Raw genomic sequence first — 18413 nt, 5'->3', positions numbered from 1 at the left:
CGGGTATTCGATTTCCTTGTTGCGCTCATTTTGTTTCTACTACGGTTTCTGTTTCTGTTTCTCTTTCTGTTTCTGTTTCTGGTTATGCGTATTTGCCTTTGGATTTTAATTTAAAATGGAATTGTGATGCCAAAGATACGAGACCGTCAACTAAGCCCAGGCAGCCTGCGGCTTTGGAGCTCCTCGCTCCAGAGCACAGCGCGTTTCACTCGAAATGGAACGAATGACTTTGTCTGTGATAATTTATGGCCACACAGCCCAAAACCAAAACCAAAAACCCAAAACCAAACCAAAAACTTGCAACACAGCTGAAACTCGAACTCAACTTTGTGTCACTGTTGTCTGGATGTCTGAGGTCTGGCTCAGGGGCTTGGTGTTCGTGTATAAATGTAAAAGTGTGTGTGTGTGTGTGTGCTGGCTGCTATTACCACAAAAACTTTTGCCTTTATACTCTCTCTTTCTCCCTGTCTCTCTCGGTCTCTCTTGCACGCACTGGCGCTGTCCTGCTGCTAACATGCCGTGCTTTGCGGTTTCAGATTACTTTAGCATTTACCCCTTTTCGGTTTGAGTATGCGGGTCTGGGCCAGGCTAAGGAAGCAACCACAATTTGTCTTGGCTTTGCCCAAGTTGAAAATGTTCTTACTTGAAATTCTGTTGAAAACTTTTCCTGCGCACACGTCACTCGTATTAATTAAAATTTTAAATCGTGTCTGTAACTGTTCTTGCCAGAACAGAGCAGAGAAGAGTCGACTTATTTAGTATTCAGTTCGAATTAAATTTAATTCAATTCCATATGCAAATGTCGCGCATGTTAGCTTGATTATGTGTTAATCTCATTGGCGCTCGGTTTCAAAACTCGACAGAGGGGGCTCTGGCGGGGTCAGCTGTAAGGTATTTTATGGACCACAACATGTCGTAGGCTCGATTTTATCGTAGCTATTAATTGCAACATAAATTTGTTTTATTTTAACATTTCGCATCGCTGTCTTTATCGAAGGCGCATTAAACTTATAAGTCGGCGTTTAAAGAGAACTGCAAGCTGAAACTTGTTTTTGGTTTTCTTTTTTCGGATACGCCCAGTGTTCAGCATCCAGCATCCACCAACAACAAACGTTGACGGCTTTTATTTCAGTCGAAACGGCAATTGAATCATTTTTATGGAGACCATTCAAAGCATTAAAATACTCGCTCCACATCGAAAATTGTCATCTTGATTGGCCGTTGTAACTTTGCCTTACACAAACCCACACACACACACACACACATACACACACACACACGGCGAAAAGAGAAACCAAAATGCTGGAAGCGCCATTAGTTTTATTTATCACGCCTGATAAGTTTCGGCCATAACATTGAGTAATGCCTGTCAACTTTAATACTTGACCAAGTCGGATAGTTTTAATGGTCAGTACTTAGGATATTGAAACATTTTTAGCTGCTTCTAAATTAGGTTGTTGTAGCCATTGCTAGAAACATAAAAATTTATCGCACGAAGCATAACAATGTGAATGTAAATAAATCTATAAAAACTAAAAAAAAAATTAAATGCTTTTATATGCAATTCACCAAATTACAATTTTTATTACAGCTGAACAATATTTGAAAAATACAAATGAAACAAATCTTGTTTTTATTTATTTTTCTAAAATTCATTTTTGATTGTCTGGCAATTTATGAAATTTCTTTATTAAGTTAAATTATTATGCATATTTATGTATGTATATTATACAATTAAATTAAGTTGCAAAAATCCAGCTAATAAAGACATACGGGTTTTTTATTGTGTTTTATATTTTTGAAGATCAACACAATACAAATATATTTGCGCATTTTATTGAGGGTATTTATATCGTTAATATTCATTTAATTTCCAATTAGAACACGTTTTGATCAGTGATTAACGATAAATGTTGAGAGTACTTTGAGCAGGGACATCGGTCTTATCGATCTCTCGCTTGCGCCAACTAAAAAATGTGCTGGCTGTACTGCTCGCACATTATTGTAGTGGATAATAGTTGATAATGACACAAAATTTTCAAATGTAACGGTAAAAGAGCACGCTTTGGTCAATTACAAATTAAAAATGAATTTTGTTACTGCAATTTTCGGTGGAGCTTCTGTGCGAGTGAGTAATAGTTGCTGTAGTCGTGCTTAATATACTAACGTAAGGAGTTTATATTAGTTTACTGCAGAGGAATATGCCGAAAAGTTTCTAGAAGCAGTTGTGGCAGATCCAGAGAATTGGCTGTACCAAGAGGCGCATCATTTTGTGGGCGAATGCTTTGCAGCATTGGGCTTGACATTCAATGTGAGCTTGGAAGCGTTTAGCCAATCCCAAGATCAGCCGTACCACATTGATAATGTCAACTATATCTTCGATGCTGATCCTTTTGTGCTTGAGGGCGTAGAGGCGTTTCTAAGAGAGCTGCCTGCAGTGTTGGCGGAGTATGGACGCACTTTAGCAGCTAATGAACCAAGCTCTGACTCTCTAAAGGAGCTGTATGATAAGACGCAACCATTGCCCTGCTATTTTCGGGTTGTTAGCATTTGGATAGAAGTGGTGCACGCCATTACGAGTAAATTGCCCGATGCTGTTGTAAAGTATATCTGCGAGCCGGTTGCACGTCTCTCATTCAGCATACTGCGCGGTTTAGTGCAACTACTCCCTGATTATGTCGAGCAGTTCCCTCAGCTTAAGGGAATTTGCCTATCGCTGACTGTCGCCGCGCGCTATGGCATTTTGTAAGCGCTGCCCTAAACTCCTGGCTTCTATTATTTAATTATATACTTTTAGCTATGAAGCCACATGCAAGTTTATGCTGCCATGCATCCTGGAAATTTTCAAAGAGCACAATAAGCTGTTCTGTGGCGTAGATTGCGCCTTGTCCTTCATCTACCATGTCTGCAATGTTGAGGTAAACTTTAAATTTATTTACCATATGCAATTAACTTTAATTTTCTTTCTTAGATGCCGCACAAAATGTGGTATATCGAGGTATATAAGTTCTTGGAAACTATGATGGAAAAGTTTGCCAGGGAACAGCAACGCGACTCCAACGGTCATCTTTATCTGCGTCTGTTCACCAACGATCTGATAACTACCAAATATCTGGCCATACCATTTGATGCACTCAAAATACGCAACCACAATGCTCTGTTGTTGGCAACACTGCATTATTTGCACACGCTCCAGCGGTAAGACGTACTCTACCCTGACATAACCCAGCACTAATTACATCATACTTTTAGTCATATTGTCAGCGCCGAGGTGTTTCCAGGACGTTTTCTGATGCAAATATTACAAGTGCTGATATTTTCACCGCGTGCCTCCGATCCCGTTTGCAAACTGGCCGCAAAACTCTATATTACGCTGGCCCAACGTCAATATCAGGAGACGGAAATATTTGTGCATATTCTAGAGACCTTTTACAAGTCGGTGCACGGCACAAACAAATGCTCTACCTATGAACTGCTCATGTCCAACTTAAGTCGCTATCTAACTAAATTGTTGCCGCAATTTGGCCCATTGGGTAAATTTAAATTCTATACTCAAGTCCTACAATCGCAAAACATTCGGGATGAGATGGGCATTGTGATTATTCAAGCAATATGTGCGCTTTTCCAACACTACACAATGGAGTATGCCTCCTCAGAGGCTGCTAAGCGTGAGATTCGCCAGCTACTACGGGACTGGCCAAAGCTCGTTGATCTGACCGCCAATCAACCTAGAAATAGAACAGTGCTTCTTAGCCTATACAGCGCCGTGGATTTTAATGCAGTATCTGAAAACGACTTGCAGGTGACTCTTATAATATATGTACATATGAATTTTTTGAATATGTAATTGTGCTTCAGCTTCTCATCGACCTGGAGAACTTTTGTGTACACATCTTCCTTGATGACAAGACACTCAGCGGCGTAGAGTATTTGGCACTCTTTTCAAACATTTGCCGCTCTGTGGATGTCACAGGCAATGAGCAGATACTGCTTGATACTGCGCAGAGTTTACAATATGAATACATTGAAATATCCATGGAGATAATCAATTTCGAGCAGCCAAGCCCACAGCATAAACTTGAGGCGTATGCACACTGTGTGTGTCGTCTGCTTGCATTGCTTCGAGAAAATAAGCTAAGTGCTTTTCATGCATGCAATATGTACGAGTCGTTAGCAGAGCTGCTGATGCGAGATATGTTTGCAGGTAGGTCCTAGCTCCACTGCAGACTCAAACTAAACACAGTGTACTTGCAGTTCAATATGGGTACGAATGCTTGGCGTTTATGCTAGCGCTTTTGTTTCGTGAACGACAGCAACTGCCCAATGTTAATGAGCACAACGCAAAGCTGAAGGACTTGTCTCAGGAATTGTATCCCATCTGCGTGCTCAAGCTGTCCAATACGGTGGATGACATGCCACAGACCAGTAGCCTGTTTTGTGCCATAACCATTTTGCTAATGGGTCTGCCACATTGCATTGAGCTGGATGAGCCAACCTATGATGCACTGCAAAATCAGCTAATCATAATGTCTGTTGGTACGCATATAGGCAATTTACAACGCAACTGCATGCTAGAGATGTTTGTGCATTTTAGCCAGTTGCATGCCTCCCTTATTCCTCTGCCTCACAAACGACTATGGAGAATGCTTCTGCTGTTTAAGATGGTAAGCTGGTCTATCCCGTGAACAATCTGTATACTGAGACTATTTATTTACAGCCACCCATGCAACGTGAACTGAGCCGTTTTATTGGCGTGCTTATCGAGCATCGTGTTGAGCTTTATGTCCACTGTCTTGCCGTTATCCACCTAAAGGTCTTCAATGACAGCACGCCCACAAATCGTGTGGCTGTTGTTTTGCGAGGGTATCTGCAGCCGATTGATCAGCATGCCAGCCTCAAGGATGCATGGCTGCTGCGCGTTCTCATTTTTAAGAAATCTCTCTCAGTCATGGTCAGAAATCTAAAAGCGCGACGCATGGATTCAGCCGCACAGCGTCAACGTAATTTACGACCCCTGGTACACTTCATGCCATTAGTAGAAAGGCTGTGCCTAGAAGAGTGTCACTTTAAGAATATGTATGTCCCTTAAGTTTTTCTCTGATTTCTTAATTATTACTGCATTTTAAATGATTACAGCGCTGACTTGCTCCGTAAGCTTAAATCAGATTGCTTTGCGGCTGTAGATGCAAAAGAGCTGGACAAGTTCATAACGCATATAAGTAGACATAAATACCGCTGCGAAGATGAACAGGCTGAGACGGCAACTGATAAGACTGTGCTGCAACCTCAGCCTGCAGGACCTCTCAATTTGTGGCAGACTCTAGCTTTTACTGATAACAACGAGAACGCTCAAGTATAGAAGTATCATCAGAACTAAATAGATGAATTATTATGTTCAGTGAAATTATTATTTTATGTTGTACTATATACATACATGAAAATTTATCAATCTACATTAAAAGTATCCATGACGTACAGTGGTAATTTATAAATCACCAGAGCACCAAGAAATAAAAATCGCCAAGTATGGCAGCTCTGTGAATGGCAATAGCAACTTTGTACGTTCTCGTTACAACGCCACCTAGTGGTATGTTTCCCTCTATGTGTATTTAAAATTTATACTTGGCGGCATCGTTAAAGTACGTCACTAATAAACTATAAAACACTACCGATGATTTGAGGAAACTATTGGTGGCGCTAACTATCGATTGTGTTACATCTCTAGTTCTAATTACAAGTACAACAAATCAATAAATATAGATTATGGGTAAAACAGCAAAGGACAAGCGCGATATTTTTTACCGTTTGGCCAAGGAACAAGGTTGGCGTGCACGTAGTGCTTTTAAACTGCTCCAAGCTGAGGAAACATTTCATTTAATGGAAGGTTAGCTTATTGATTTATCGGTTCGATTATTATTTATTATGATTTTATTAAATCACATATAGAGAGCTATTGATTTATCAAAGCTTCAATTAAATCATACATAGCAAGCTAATACTTGGATTTGTAGGTGTTACTCGAGCTGTTGATTTATGTGCGGCACCAGGCAGTTGGTCGCAGGTTCTGGCCAAGCATATGTATGAGCCTAAAACAGAAGAGGAGCGCAAAAATGTTAAGATCATTGCGGTAGACATGCAAGGCATGGCGCCAATTGATGGTGTTACACAGTTGCGGGCCGACATTACGAAGGAGTCGACAGCACAAACTATTATTGACTTCTTTGGCGGCCAAAAGGCGCAACTGGTGGTCAGCGATGGTGCTCCCGATGTCACTGGCCAGCACGAGTTTGATGTCTATATGCAAGCACAGTTGCTCTTATCCGCACTGAGTATTGCCACCCACATACTAGAGGAAGGCGGCTCCTTTATGGGCAAAGTATATCGTGCAGATAATACAAGCAGTGTATATCTGCAGTTGCAACGCTTCTTTAAGGATGTCTGTGTATTTAAGCCATCCGCTTGTCGTAACTCTAGCATCGAGGCATTTGTCGTAGCCCGACAGTTCACCATGCCCACAGATTACGTACCTTGCAATCTTACTACTGAGTGGCACACACAAACGAATGAGTGGATAAGAGACATAAGAGGCGTTGAACCCGATCCTGTAGTCCATCTGCCTTTTGTGGCTCACAATGGTATTTATGACGCCGATATGACATATGACTTGGTAAGTTGCCAGAAAAATGGTTGTAGGCAATTTAGATACATGTTTATTATTAGGGCGACGATTACAACCAAATTGATGCCGTTCAGCAGCCCTTAACCGCCGCCTACCAAGATGTGTTGGAGAAAACAAAGACAATGTCCATCAAATACGATGCAGTAACCGTAAGACACGACGACGAGTAGAGCGCCTGGACGTAGTAAAATGAATTTCTTGTAGTCCACAAAATGACATGACATCCCCATCTGTAAATACTGTAAATAAATGTTTACTGTTTGAAAAATAATTTTTTTATTTACAAAACAAAGCTTTCTCTATTGTTGGCTATAAATGTTGCATGATTATCTTCTCGGACGGCTTCACGCCATATTTATACACTTTGTTGAGACTCTCCGGAAAATCTGGCAACAAATTATTGAAGTTTTCTACATGATGCGTATGCTGCTCGGTCCAAATGCCATCACCAGTGAAATGAAACTCTGATTCGATAAGATACAAAATAATTGTAAGAGTCTCATTGTTGCTTAGTTGGTGAATATCAGTTAAGGGAAGTTGTAGCTCTTCCAAGGCATCAGGTACCTGCAGCAAATGCAATTTCTCCTCAATACGTTTGCTGCAATAATTATAAGACAAAGTTTATAGCGCTTACACTGGAGATAACGATTTATAAACTTACATTGGATATAACAACAGGTGTATGTTTTCAAAGATTTCTTCGAGCTTGAATTTTTTGCTTTGCAAGTATTCCAGACATTGTTTGATATGCAAGACGGGTATATGACACCAGTTTGGATGTCGTAAGAGGCGATTCCGCAGCAGCTGTTCATCCTTATCCAAAATATTGCTAAGATAAACAACAATGTCGCGACCCTTGGTGCGATCTGAGCCATCACGAGCAAATCTAGACAGATAGATAGAGCCAAAAAGAAAGTACGAGTAAGCGATAGAAATTAACTTAGCGTTACTTACTTCGCAAAAGCTTCAGAGCCACAGGATAGTATATGCAATGAGGCACAGCGAACCTTTAGTTGATTTAGGTAATCGAGCCTCAGTCGTGCTTTGTTTTGATAATGCACCAAACGTAGCACGCGCGGATTGCTCCCTAGCACCTGTAGCTGCTCGATTTCATGAAGTTCACGGAGACGCTCCAACACTGTATCTGGCCCGAGAGTTAGAACTTCGAGACAGCGCAGCACTGCATCCTCACTAATACCAAAAGTTCGTACATGTTGCAGTGTTTGCTTCAAGGAGTCGCATGTGGACATTAATATTTTAGGTCTACGATAGCCAATGTCACGTATATTAATGCCATTGATAGTGGGTATTTCATTGAGAATGCGACGCACATTGTCCGCATCGCCGTACAGCAGAAAACTATTTTTACGCAACCGCTCAGCAGTAAATTTGAATTCAGTGAGCAATAGCTCTATAATATCCTGCACGGAACGAAAGCTTTTGTGGCGCACACGTGAATACACACGCCACAGCTTCTGTAGATCGGCATCGTCCATTCGTAGACGTTGCCGCAAGTATAGGTTAAGCATTCCTTGACGCAACGCCTTCATGGTAATACTCTCATCTTCCGCCAATTGAGTTACGCCCTGCAGCATTACGTCCGTGAAACATTCTATAAGCCGGTTACGCACATTCACATCATAGGGTATGTAGTTGTAAGCCTTGAGCAAGTTTATGGGCTTGTTGATGACTGTAACGAACTTGGACAATGTTTGAATGGTGATGTTCTGGAAGCCACACTCGACCAGCACACTATGCCGATTAGATAAGGTAGATGCACCATAGTAAATAATCATAGGTTTGGTAACAATCTCGTCTACACTGTATTTTAGCGACTTCAGAGTGTCATAAGAGCTAAGTAAATCCTTACGCTTGACGGTTTTCAACTCTGGGTGTTTCTCTAAGGCTGCTGCCCAAGAACGATAATTGCTACCTGTGAAATTAACCGTTAGCAGTGCCAGGGGTTAGGTATGCATTGCTTACCTAACGTGCGGGCTAAGTAACCTGCATTCAACGATTCCTCCGTTGACAACTCAAACTGTCCGGAAGGATTCTTTGATGCTTTTAATTTCTCCTGTTTGTTACTAGACTTCTTTGTTGCGGCATGCCGATGTGTAATGTAGACAAAGCTTCGAGCCAGCAATGTCGTTTGAATTTGGCTACTTCGCAGCATATTTAATGCATTATTACACAAATGTTATTAAACAAACCGCAGTACTAATACGATAACGATAGACGGTAATCAACAGCTAAGACAATTTACCAACACTATCAGCTGTAACAAGTTGGCAGCACCAAGACGGACGCTACACGTGCATTTTTAGTTATTATTTTGCGGAATAAATAAATAGTTGAATATGTCGCTATTACGCATAAGGTTTGTACCAGGAATTGCTCAAGGTAGCTTATTTAATTATATCATGATGATCTTGCGTTACAGGAAACCCAAAACCCGCAAGGGTAAGAAGGTTTTGATGGCTCGCGAGCCTCAGCTCATAGAGCCGGCACGCAGCATGTTGTTTGTGGACGGACGCAAGTGTGGTGGCAATGTGAAACAGTACATGAAGGATCTGCATCAGCTAAAGAAACCACTGGTGAAGGTACTTAATCGCAAAAATGATATAACTCCGTTTGATGATCCCTCCTCCTTGGAATTGTAAGTGCTTATTTTAAAACTGCTCATTATACAATATTGACCAAGTGCCTTACAGTTTAACCATGAAAAATGACACAGCTATGTTTTCATTTGGTTCTACATCAAAGAAGCGTCCTGATAATATCATAATCGGACGTATTTTCGAAAACGAAGTGCTGGATATGTTCGAGCTGGGCATTAGGCGGTATCAGGCCATTGCCGAGTTCAAAAATGAAAAGATTGGTGCCTGCGTTAAGCCCTGTTTGGTGTTTAATGGCCCAAAGTGGGCACAATCGGAGGAGTTGCGTCGGCTGCGCAGCATGTTTATTGACATGTTCCAACGAGAAAAGGTTGAATCCATACGCCTGCAAGGCATTGAGCATGTACTCAGCTTTACAGTGACAGATGACATGAATGTGTTGATGCGTTCTTATAAAATACTCTTGAAAAAGTCTGGCCAAAAAACGCCACGCATTGAACTGGAAGAGATTGGACCATCTGCTGATTTTTCCATTCGTCGCACCAAGATTGCCTCTGAGGATTTGTACAAGCTGGCCAGAAAGCAACCCAAACAGCTGAAGGTGACCAAAAAGAAGAACATCAGCACAGATATTCTGGGCAATACGAAGGGTCGCATTCACTTGGGCAAGCAACAAACAGGCTCTATACAAACACGTCGCGTCAAGGCGCTCAAAAAGTCACCAGAGGAGAAACGCACCGACCGTCAGAAAAAGAAGGTGGCGCTCAAGGCCGCCGCAGCCGAGGCATTGGCAGCTGCGGAATGATTTCATGGCATTTTAGAATTCTAGATAGTAATAGTGTAATAAATTGGTCCAGCTTAAAATATAGTTATTAACTTGACTTAGAAGCTAATGTATGGCATTTACAATATTTTTAATGCGACGGGTCTTCGACTCTGTCAACGCATCCTCCAGCGATTTGATTAAGTGCACTAAGCTGCTGATATCTGTCTGTACCAGCATATCCTTGCGATGCTTTCGCTCATCTGCATGCAAGGCGCATAGCTCCTGGTCGCTGCGCCCCGTTGTGTCGATTTCGAGCAGCTCGCGATTTTCATTTTTAGGCTCTGTGTGCAGGTACAGCTTCATTGTTATCACGATATTTGACTGTTTCAGCAAGGAGCGAGCTGCGGTGCGCACCTCCAGCCTCCAATCCAGATTAACCAGCCGATAGGCGCGTATGTTGGCCGACTTAATGGATCCCTCCACAAAATTGCACTTACTGGTCACAAACTGTTGAAGCACCTCCAGTACGTCCTCATTAAGATTTGGGAATGTTTGCTGCATATCGACACGCTCTCCATTTACGCCCGCCTTGGTCGTCACATGAATAAGCAGTGAGATTAGGGCCTCGATGCCACGTTGCACAGCTTCTCCTTTGACATCATTACCGTATTTTTTGGCCAGTAATTCATAGCACTCCGGACTCGGGCCATTAAGAAGGTAATCAAACGCAGCCTTACATAATTCCAGGACTTGGTTAGCCGGACGCTGCAGTAGCGTCAGATGGTCACGCTCCAGCTGGCTTAGGCGCAACGATGACATTTTAAATTATCTGAATAATGCAGCAATTACTTTAACAGTATTCTTTCCATTTAGAACGTAAACAATCTTTTCCCATCAACTTTGTTTTGCTCAACAAAAGTATCGTGCTATCTATCGACTATCCGATAATATCCGATTTTCTTTTTAATCTGTATTGCTTTGTTTATTGATTGCGGGGCGTAAACAAATTTGTGTATTGATATTTAATAAACCAAGCCGGGCCAATATGGATTTTGATAGTCCGGAGGAGAAAGAGTTTCCAGGCCTGTATGCGTCTGAAGCTACCGATGCCAAGTCCAGGAAGAGCAAGGAGGAAAGCGACTGTAAGTAGCTGCTGCCAAACGAAGCAACAGGAATATTGACTTTTTTCTGCGTATAGTTAGTGAAGGCGAGGAGAAACACAGCAAAAAGGATCTTATTGGCCGGCGTAAAGATAAAAAAGATAAGAGCAAGGATCGGGGCTATGCAGCGCTAGAAGGTGAAAGCTCTCCTGAAGAACTAGAACCTGATAGCAAGTAAGTAATACTGGAAATGATAAATTCTTGACTATTCATTAAATCACTTAAAGCCCGTCGAAGTCGAAGAAGTCAAAGGCATTCAAGTTTGTCAGCTCAAAGAGTAAGGAGAAGCGTGAAAAAGACAAGTCAAAGGAAAAGGATAAGGAGCACAAGGTAGCTGAGGAGGAGCCCGAGAAAGAGCGACACCATGACGAAAAAGAACATAAAAAGAAAGACAAGGAACGCAAAGAGAAGGATAAAAAGGACAAAGATAAGAAAGATAAAAAGGATAAGAAGAGCAAACAAGCTCAACAAGATAGCGTAAACCCTGTTGATGAAATCCTAGCCTTAGGCTATCCAATCTTTGGCGTATCCATTAGCTTGGCTACAGAACGCTCGCGCTGCCATGATGGCATTGATCTGCCATTGGTAGTGCGCGACTGTATTGATTATCTGCAACAGGAACAGTCGCTGAAGTGCGAACAAATTTACAAAGTGGAACCCATAAAAACACGCCTAATGCACTATAAGCGCCTGTACAACAATCGCGAGTATGACGCAACTATAGACGAGCTCAACATCCCCACAGCCTGCAGTTTGCTAAAGCTATTTCTACGGGAGCTGCCCGAACCAATGTTGACCACAGATTTGATGGCATGTTTCGAGGAGGTAGCCTCTCATCCTAAGGTGACAGAGCAACAGCAGGAACTGCAACAGTTAGTGGAGCAGTTGCCCAAATGTAATCGAACTCTATTGGGCTGGGTGTTGCTACATTTTGATTCGGTCATACAGCAAGAACGTTACAACAAACTAAACGCACAATCGCTGGCAATGCTGCTCAGTCCAACACTGCAAATGTCGCATCGACTGATGGTTGCGCTATTGTGCCACTGCGCGAATCTCTTTCCGGACGTTAAGCTGATAAAGTAAGTTAATATTAACAGATAAGATTATGTTAGACACAGGTAGCACGCACGTAGATCTCTAGATCACTTTGGTCGAGCATGAGTGTAGCACCGCGTAAAAGCACTCGTTTCCAGCGTTTTGTTAGGCTACTATTCAGGCACTGTCCTTAAACGTATTAAAAATATAAAGTATATACTAAAGCAAAGCTATTCTACTTATAGATATGTGCCGCCCCTGACTAGCACCAGTCCGCGACTACCAGAGCAACCGGAGGACATACAAAATGAGCTGCGTAAACAGGACAGTTTGTTATCCCAAATACACAGTGAAATGAATGCAGGCTTTATTACCAAGAAGCGCGAGGAGCAATTGTGGGAGGTGCAGCGCATTATCACGCAGTTGAAACGCAAATTGCGCAGCTTTGAGAAAAAACAAGAAAAGTCCGTTGATGAACTAGAAAGCAATAGCTCATTGACAGCACCACCAGCCCAAACAAATTTACCAGCAGGTACAGGTGCAGATATTATTGCAGAAGATACCACCGACTCGGCACCTGTTGTTGCCCCAGAAGAGCCGAATGTCGCAAAATCGCCAGCTCCAGCGCCATCCTCCCCAGAATTCACAATTGATAAGCAAACTGGCTTTGTGGTGCTGCCGAAATCGAATCCAAATCGAGACGAGTTGCTACGTCTGCAACTCGAATTTGATGAGCTCAACAATTGGCAAACTGAGCTAAAGACGCGAATTCTAGCCGAACGCAATGAAGTCTTTCGCTTGAAACAATTGTATGAGCAACAAATGCTAAAGCCGCAAGCAGAGGCGTCCCATAGCGACCAGACTCCAAACGAGGGAGATTACGAACGTATTATAGAGCATTATGCGCGAGAAAATGAGCTCTTAGAGCATAAGAAGCTTATGCTTGCCATGGACCTCAAAGAGGAACGGCGCGCATGTATTGCATTGCAGGTGGAGCTGCGTATGCATCAATTTAAATAATGGTATTTTTACTTATTGTCTGTCAAACGAACAAAAAACTAAAGAAATTAACTAAAACTAAAAGAATCTAATGCAATCGAGCACAAACATATTTGTATTCAACAATCTAAGTTATAAAAGCAAAAGCTCTCAAGCGCGCTTTTCAAATATGACATCCGCAAACGAGTTGGCAGTCCCACAACTTGTAAAAACATCTGTTTCACAACAACAACTATGTTATACATTTAACCTTGCCTTGTCAGAGCTTTTTGCTAATATCTGTTGGGATTTTGCAAAGTACGCGGCTGCTAATTGTTTTCTACTCAAAATTTTTAAACAATTAACTAAATCATAATGTTGAAGCAAGTAACTAAACAATTGGCGCTGCAAGGAGTGCGCAGCTTCTCGGTTAGCCAGCAGGTAAGGAAACTTTATATTCTTTTACCTTATACTGACATTTATAGTGACTGCAAATGTTTACGTAATACAGAATGAATATAAAAACAAAAACAAACGACTGCTCGCAGTTGACCCATTAAACAAAAATAACTTTTGAATGCATTTTGCAATTTAAATTTATATAAATGTTATATTTTGCAGAATAACTACAGGGTTACCGTATGCGGTGCCTCTGGAGGAATTGGCCAGCCGTTGTCGCTGTTGCTCAAGCAAAATCCCCTGGTTACAGATCTGGCTTTGTATGACATTGTCCACACGCCCGGCGTGGCCGCTGATTTGTCCCACATTGATACCAAGAGCAAGACTACTGGTTACATGGGAGCTGACCAGCTGGGCGATGCTCTAAAATGTAAGTCACGGGGGTGAGGGTAGTAAGTGAGGTTATGTTCCAACTCCCAATGGAAAATTACCACACATGAAAGGCTTCATACATATGCAAAACATGAGACTTTGCTTAACAGATCAAAGGCAACAAACAACTGTTATACCGATGTACATACATATGTAATATGTATAACAGTTGATAAGCATAGGCTCAGTGCGCAAGATAAGGAAGGTAGTTAACGACTTGCAATCAAAGCAATAAGTTCTTATCAGCTTTTCCAGTAGCTAAAAATAAAAGTTGAAATTGCTTAAACTGATTTGCTTTGTAGCACAAAGTTTAAAATATGTGTTTGCATAAGTAATTGTTAACATATATGTACATATGTATCTTTAAGGTTCCGATGTGGTTGTCATACCCGCTGGTGTTCCTCGTAAACCTGGCATGACTCGTGATGATTTGTTCAATGTAAATGCTGGCATTATTAAGGACATTGCCAACTCAATTGCCAAGAACTGCCCCAAGGCAATGATTGCCATCATTACAAATCCAGTCAACACCTGCGTGCCCATTGCAGCTGAGATTCTCAAGAAGGTAATTACAAATCAAATGCTTATAAAACATTCACTAATGGACGATGTACTTCTTACACATAGGCTGGAGTGCATGATCCCAAGCGTCTGTTTGGCGTCTCCACTTTGGATGTGGTGCGTGCACGTGCCTTTATTGGCCACGCCCTCGGTGTTGACCCTCAAACCGTTCAGATACCCGTGATTGGCGGTCATTCTGGTGTCACTATTTTGCCAGTGCTGTCCCAGACTCAGCCTCAATATAAGGGAAACCAGGACGCCATTGAGAAGCTGACCGTGCGCATCCAAGAGGCCGGTACTGAGGTCGTCAAGGCAAAGGCTGGTGCTGGATCTGCCACACTATCGATGGCATATGCAGGTGCACGCTTTGCTGGTTCTCTGCTCAAGGCTCTGAACGGCGACAAGAACGTAGTCGAGTGCTCTTACGTGCAGTCGACTGTTACTGAAGCTACATACTTTGCCACCCCATTGCTGTTGGGCAAGAACGGTATTCAGGAGAACATGGGTCTGCCTAAGCTGAACGACTATGAGAAGAAGCTGCTGGAAGCCGCTATTCCCGAGCTGAAGAAGAACATCCAAAAGGGCATTGACTTTGCCAAAGCCTAAGCTGGACCAGTTCAGATCTAAACCAGTCAACCCGTTACTCATATTTACCATTAGCAGTTCATACATTCTATATATATTGTTTTACTAGAAAATTTTCGGCGCTATTATTTTACCTATTCAAATTTCCATTCATGTACCCCCAAAGCCATATACGCAGCCCATTGATACTTAAAATTCAAATAAATAGCGACTTTATAGTGGTTGTTATAAAACAATATATATCGTGTTCTTTTTAGTGTATATAGTTGAGAGACACTCTCAATTTTAATACGCTCTTTTGCTCAGTTAAAAAAAAGAGAAAATAGAATGGGATTGAAAAACTTTCGCTCTGCAGGCGCTACACAGTCATGGGGCTTGCGCTTACGTTCTGTTAGTGTATGTGTGTGTTGTTTTTTATCTGACGTTCACATACACACTAATACATGCGCAATCAATTAAGATTCATTAAGATCAATTGAAAAACTTGCCCGCATGTCATGCATGTCGTCGTCGTCGTCTCTATACCCCTGCTGCGGCTCCTTCTGGTCTACATAGCTATAGTATATTATAAATACACACGTTTACATCGTCTGTGCTTAGAGCGTACATATTTCTAGTTCGGAAATGTATTTCTAGTTCGGAGAAAGCAACAAAAATCCTGTAGAATGCATTTGTTGTAAAAGTAGTAGAAATATAATAGTATATAAATATAAAATTTAACCTTTCGCAGTCACTTAAAAAATTTGAGTTCTATGCTTGTATATAGATATTTTTAAGCAAGTGTAAGCATTTACACCTAGACGTTAATATATTACGTATACGTTATGATAAGATTATTAAGAATAAGCTTTTAATCGCCAACAACTTGATAAAAGACGAATTATTAGATAAAACATAATCTGGCAAAGGCGCTATAATATTACATTAAATACTTGAATGAAATTGCTTGGTGTCTTCTCAAATGAAATCAATTAGATTACTATTAGACAATTTGATTTATTCATTAAGCCGCAATCCGCCAACTCGCTCAATAACTCGTTTCTATTTAGTGCAGCATAAAGACACAAGCAGCAAGTGGCAAGTGGCAGTTGTGGCACACCCACCCACAAGCCGCGCTTAATTATCGATGATCAAAAGGCAACGATAACAGAACCAAAACAATCAATTGATACAATTTCATTCATAAAATCAAATCAAACTGCAAGCCAAAATCACAGACGACAATATGATGAGCGACAACAAGAGCCATGCCTCCATCTTCAATTTAGTGAGCAGTTGGCCAATTGTTTGCAGCGTTTTTAATGAAATAATAAGCAGGAATCAATTTTCAGACCGCATGCTATAAAAAAAATAAATAACAAATTTGCCGGCCGGCCGGCGTTTTCACAACTTACTACGAGCATATTAAAACAAATTGGTATCCATGGATTTTCCAGCGCAGCGCCCAAGCGCCTCAATGTCAGCGAGCGTTTTTGTAAACGTGCCGGCCTTGTACAATTTTATTTAATTACAAACAATTAACGCCGCCACTCACACACATGCACACTGTCAAAAACCCTAACTGAAAAGCTGACAAATTTAATTTAAGAATTAAGAGCAAGCACTTTGCGACACACTTGCTTGAAATCTTTACTTAATACAAAAATTACATTTGCTTACAGTTTCGTATATGTATATCGATTGCAATTATCGCAACTACCACAGTTGGCTCTGGGAGACACTGATCGGACTGTTTAAGTCATCAGCAAACTACTCAAGCTCTGTGCTCTCGTTGGGCCAGGCCACATTAAATGGCGCCTTTGCCTTAAATAAGTCACAATTGTCGGCAATTAATTTGAATTACGCGCTATGTACGGATTTTTTTTGTACGTTGCAAATCGACAAGAATTCCCGACCCAGAGCCAATTACAAGGGCCAAGCCCCAAAGTGAATCCAAGCGCTCGTCGTCTTCCATATGTGGTTCTCTCTCTCTCTCTCTCTCTCTGTCTCCGTGTAGGCTAAATGGAAGCGATTCTGATTGCCTTTAATTTATTGGCGTGTTCTCACTTTCACTTTGATTGCATTAAGTTTTAGCTGTTCGGTTACTTTTTGTTAGTGCTCCCACTTATGCGTGGGCTTGAATTAAAATAGAATTCACAATTTATTTTAAGCCTTTAGTATTATGAAGATGTGAAACTTAGTACAATGAAGTAGAATATAAATAAAGTTTGTTGGAAGTTCTATGGTAAGGTCTAGAAAATGAATTAACAGATATCAACATAAGAATAGAATATAATAATTGTTAAAAAAAAAAAAAAGGATACTCAATATAGCTTGACCAGATATTGAAAGCGCATACATTTGTTTTTCAAGTAATTATAGATTTTGAGATCTTGTTGCTTGAACTGGAGATTTCTTCAAAAACTTATTACTAACATTTGTAAGCTATTAAGATAGGATATAGCGAAAAGTATAAAACGGATACCAAAAGTAATACTAACAAGAAAGCCTATCTCCATGGAAATAGGAGCGCAACTACATACTCATTTTTGTTGCTCTAGCTCTTTTAGGCTCTGAGCTCTTGTTGCTCACACAGACGGACAGACTTCGACTCAGTTTGTCTCTCTGATCAAAAATATATATATTGTGGGGTCTATTACGCCTCCTTCGGCTTATAAATGTAAGTTACAGAGGATTTATCTTGTATAGGAGCATAGGATGTCATTTATGAACATCTTTTGCAGCTCAGCTATGGTTTTTTAAGTTTAAATTTTAAGTTTTGTATATTTAAATTTAGTTAAAACTTTTAACTTAAAAGTGCTTGACTTTAAAAAGAAATGAAAAATAATTGCAAAATGATTAGACATAAGTACAGTAAGGCCAAAAGAGACAAGCTGTCGTGACTGGTACAGCTCGTGATCGTCTGGGTCAGATGTCAAAAATGTCCGCACATCCGCTGTTTATCAAGCACTACAAGTGTCGCATCATACAAAGTGCTGAATGGGGTAAGATGGAGAAGCACAGCTGTGGGCAACAAGTGGGCAACGGGCAACCTGGAACCCCAAAGTGCCATAGAGAATTAACGAAATGTGAAAACTATACATCTTTGTCATAACGGGGCCTGGGGTCTGGTGGGGTCTGGGTCTGCTAGCTAGCGATCGACAGACCGTACGAGCGAACGACTGTCTGAGCGACTTGGAGACTTTGTCTCATTCCGTGGG

At 41.2% G+C, this 18413-nt stretch overlaps 7 protein-coding genes across 8 annotated transcripts; 5 read left to right on the top strand and 2 right to left on the bottom strand.

Annotated features, from left to right (window-relative positions):
• The first annotated feature begins 2086 nt into the window (after positions 1-2086).
• Positions 2087-5366, top strand: LOC108601612. The gene is made up of 9 exons (XM_017989510.1): positions 2087-2128; positions 2186-2745; positions 2798-2918; positions 2972-3198; positions 3253-3802; positions 3859-4096; positions 4255-4664; positions 4718-5076; positions 5137-5366. The coding sequence occupies exons 1-9, from the start codon at positions 2087-2089 to the stop codon at positions 5357-5359; spliced, it is 2730 nt and encodes a 909-aa protein (XP_017844999.1). The 3' UTR covers positions 5360-5366.
• A 359-nt stretch (positions 5367-5725) lies between these two features.
• LOC108604803 (putative tRNA (cytidine(32)/guanosine(34)-2'-O)-methyltransferase 2) lies at positions 5726-6947 on the top strand. Its single transcript, XM_017994405.1, has 3 exons — positions 5726-5884; positions 6012-6667; positions 6721-6947. Exons 1-3 carry the CDS (start codon positions 5764-5766, stop codon positions 6847-6849), a joined length of 906 nt encoding a protein of 301 aa, XP_017849894.1. The 5' UTR covers positions 5726-5763; the 3' UTR covers positions 6850-6947.
• LOC108604802 (transcription termination factor 5, mitochondrial) lies at positions 6932-8895 on the bottom strand. The gene is made up of 4 exons (XM_017994404.1): positions 8663-8895; positions 7634-8612; positions 7341-7565; positions 6932-7277 (listed from the first exon to the last, which is right to left on the bottom strand). The coding sequence occupies exons 1-4, from the start codon at positions 8850-8852 to the stop codon at positions 6989-6991; spliced, it is 1683 nt and encodes a 560-aa protein (XP_017849893.1). The 5' UTR covers positions 8853-8895; the 3' UTR covers positions 6932-6988.
• A 71-nt stretch (positions 8896-8966) lies between these two features.
• LOC108601947 (ribosome production factor 2 homolog) lies at positions 8967-10180 on the top strand. Of its 2 annotated transcripts, XM_017989930.1 has the most exons (3): positions 8967-9056; positions 9120-9335; positions 9391-10180. In XM_017989930.1, exons 1-3 carry the CDS (start codon positions 9037-9039, stop codon positions 10097-10099), a joined length of 945 nt encoding a protein of 314 aa, XP_017845419.1. In that variant the 5' UTR covers positions 8967-9036; the 3' UTR covers positions 10100-10180. The 2 variants fall into 2 exon arrangements, with proteins under 2 accessions (XP_017845419.1, XP_017845420.1); XM_017989931.1 differs by lacking the exon at positions 8967-9056 and having other exon boundaries at positions 9100-9335.
• Positions 10137-10957, bottom strand: LOC108601948. The gene has a single exon (XM_017989932.1). It carries the CDS (start codon positions 10877-10879, stop codon positions 10184-10186), a length of 696 nt encoding a protein of 231 aa, XP_017845421.1. The 5' UTR covers positions 10880-10957; the 3' UTR covers positions 10137-10183.
• A 95-nt stretch (positions 10958-11052) lies between these two features.
• LOC108604362 (ralA-binding protein 1) lies at positions 11053-13443 on the top strand. The gene is made up of 4 exons (XM_017993803.1): positions 11053-11202; positions 11259-11394; positions 11448-12302; positions 12504-13443. Exons 1-4 carry the CDS (start codon positions 11106-11108, stop codon positions 13276-13278), a joined length of 1863 nt encoding a protein of 620 aa, XP_017849292.1. The 5' UTR covers positions 11053-11105; the 3' UTR covers positions 13279-13443.
• A 95-nt stretch (positions 13444-13538) lies between these two features.
• Positions 13539-15451, top strand: LOC108604363 (malate dehydrogenase, mitochondrial). Its single transcript, XM_017993804.1, has 4 exons — positions 13539-13677; positions 13858-14065; positions 14436-14632; positions 14695-15451. Exons 1-4 carry the CDS (start codon positions 13612-13614, stop codon positions 15232-15234), a joined length of 1011 nt encoding a protein of 336 aa, XP_017849293.1. The 5' UTR covers positions 13539-13611; the 3' UTR covers positions 15235-15451.
• Positions 15452-18413: the final 2962 nt, after the last annotated feature.

The sequence above is a fragment of the Drosophila busckii genome, chromosome 3R, assembly GCF_011750605.1.
Source record: "Drosophila busckii strain San Diego stock center, stock number 13000-0081.31 chromosome 3R, ASM1175060v1, whole genome shotgun sequence".
NCBI classification, from domain to species: Eukaryota; Metazoa; Arthropoda; class Insecta; order Diptera; family Drosophilidae; genus Drosophila; species Drosophila busckii.
Note: the sequence above shows the minus strand (reverse complement) of the source record. Positions and strands in the feature narration are given on the sequence as shown.

Coding starts and splice junctions, on each gene's coding strand:
- LOC108601612 (XM_017989510.1), top strand. CDS start 2,087: ATGAATTTTGTTACTGCAATTTTCGGTGGAGCTTCTGTGCGA. Junction 2,746..2,797: donor GCCGCGCGCTATGGCATTTT/GTAAGCGCTGCC, acceptor ATATACTTTTAG/CTATGAAGCCACATGCAAGT. Junction 4,097..4,254: donor ACTTGAGGCGTATGCACACT/GTGTGTGTCGTC, acceptor GTGTACTTGCAG/TTCAATATGGGTACGAATGC.
- LOC108604803 (XM_017994405.1), top strand. CDS start 5,764: ATGGGTAAAACAGCAAAGGACAAGCGCGATATTTTTTACCGTTTGGCC. Junction 5,885..6,011: donor AACATTTCATTTAATGGAAG/GTTAGCTTATTG, acceptor TTGGATTTGTAG/GTGTTACTCGAGCTGTTGAT. Junction 6,668..6,720: donor CCGATATGACATATGACTTG/GTAAGTTGCCAG, acceptor GTTTATTATTAG/GGCGACGATTACAACCAAAT.
- LOC108604802 (XM_017994404.1), bottom strand. CDS start 8,852: ATGCTGCGAAGTAGCCAAATTCAAACGACATTGCTGGCTCGAAGCTTT. Junction 8,613..8,662: donor TTACTTAGCCCGCACGTTAG/GTAAGCAATGCA, acceptor TTAATTTCACAG/GTAGCAATTATCGTTCTTGG. Junction 7,278..7,340: donor CACCTGTTGTTATATCCAAT/GTAAGTTTATAA, acceptor TAATTATTGCAG/CAAACGTATTGAGGAGAAAT.
- LOC108601947 (XM_017989930.1), top strand. CDS start 9,037: ATGTCGCTATTACGCATAAG. Junction 9,057..9,119: donor ATGTCGCTATTACGCATAAG/GTTTGTACCAGG, acceptor CTTGCGTTACAG/GAAACCCAAAACCCGCAAGG. Junction 9,336..9,390: donor GATCCCTCCTCCTTGGAATT/GTAAGTGCTTAT, acceptor AGTGCCTTACAG/TTTAACCATGAAAAATGACA.
- LOC108601948 (XM_017989932.1), bottom strand. CDS start 10,879: ATGTCATCGTTGCGCCTAAGCCAGCTGGAGCGTGACCATCTGACGCTA.
- LOC108604362 (XM_017993803.1), top strand. CDS start 11,106: ATGGATTTTGATAGTCCGGAGGAGAAAGAGTTTCCAGGCCTGTATGCG. Junction 11,203..11,258: donor GAGCAAGGAGGAAAGCGACT/GTAAGTAGCTGC, acceptor TTCTGCGTATAG/TTAGTGAAGGCGAGGAGAAA. Junction 12,303..12,503: donor CCGGACGTTAAGCTGATAAA/GTAAGTTAATAT, acceptor TTCTACTTATAG/ATATGTGCCGCCCCTGACTA.
- LOC108604363 (XM_017993804.1), top strand. CDS start 13,612: ATGTTGAAGCAAGTAACTAAACAATTGGCGCTGCAAGGAGTGCGCAGC. Junction 14,066..14,435: donor GCTGGGCGATGCTCTAAAAT/GTAAGTCACGGG, acceptor TGTATCTTTAAG/GTTCCGATGTGGTTGTCATA. Junction 14,633..14,694: donor CAGCTGAGATTCTCAAGAAG/GTAATTACAAAT, acceptor TCTTACACATAG/GCTGGAGTGCATGATCCCAA.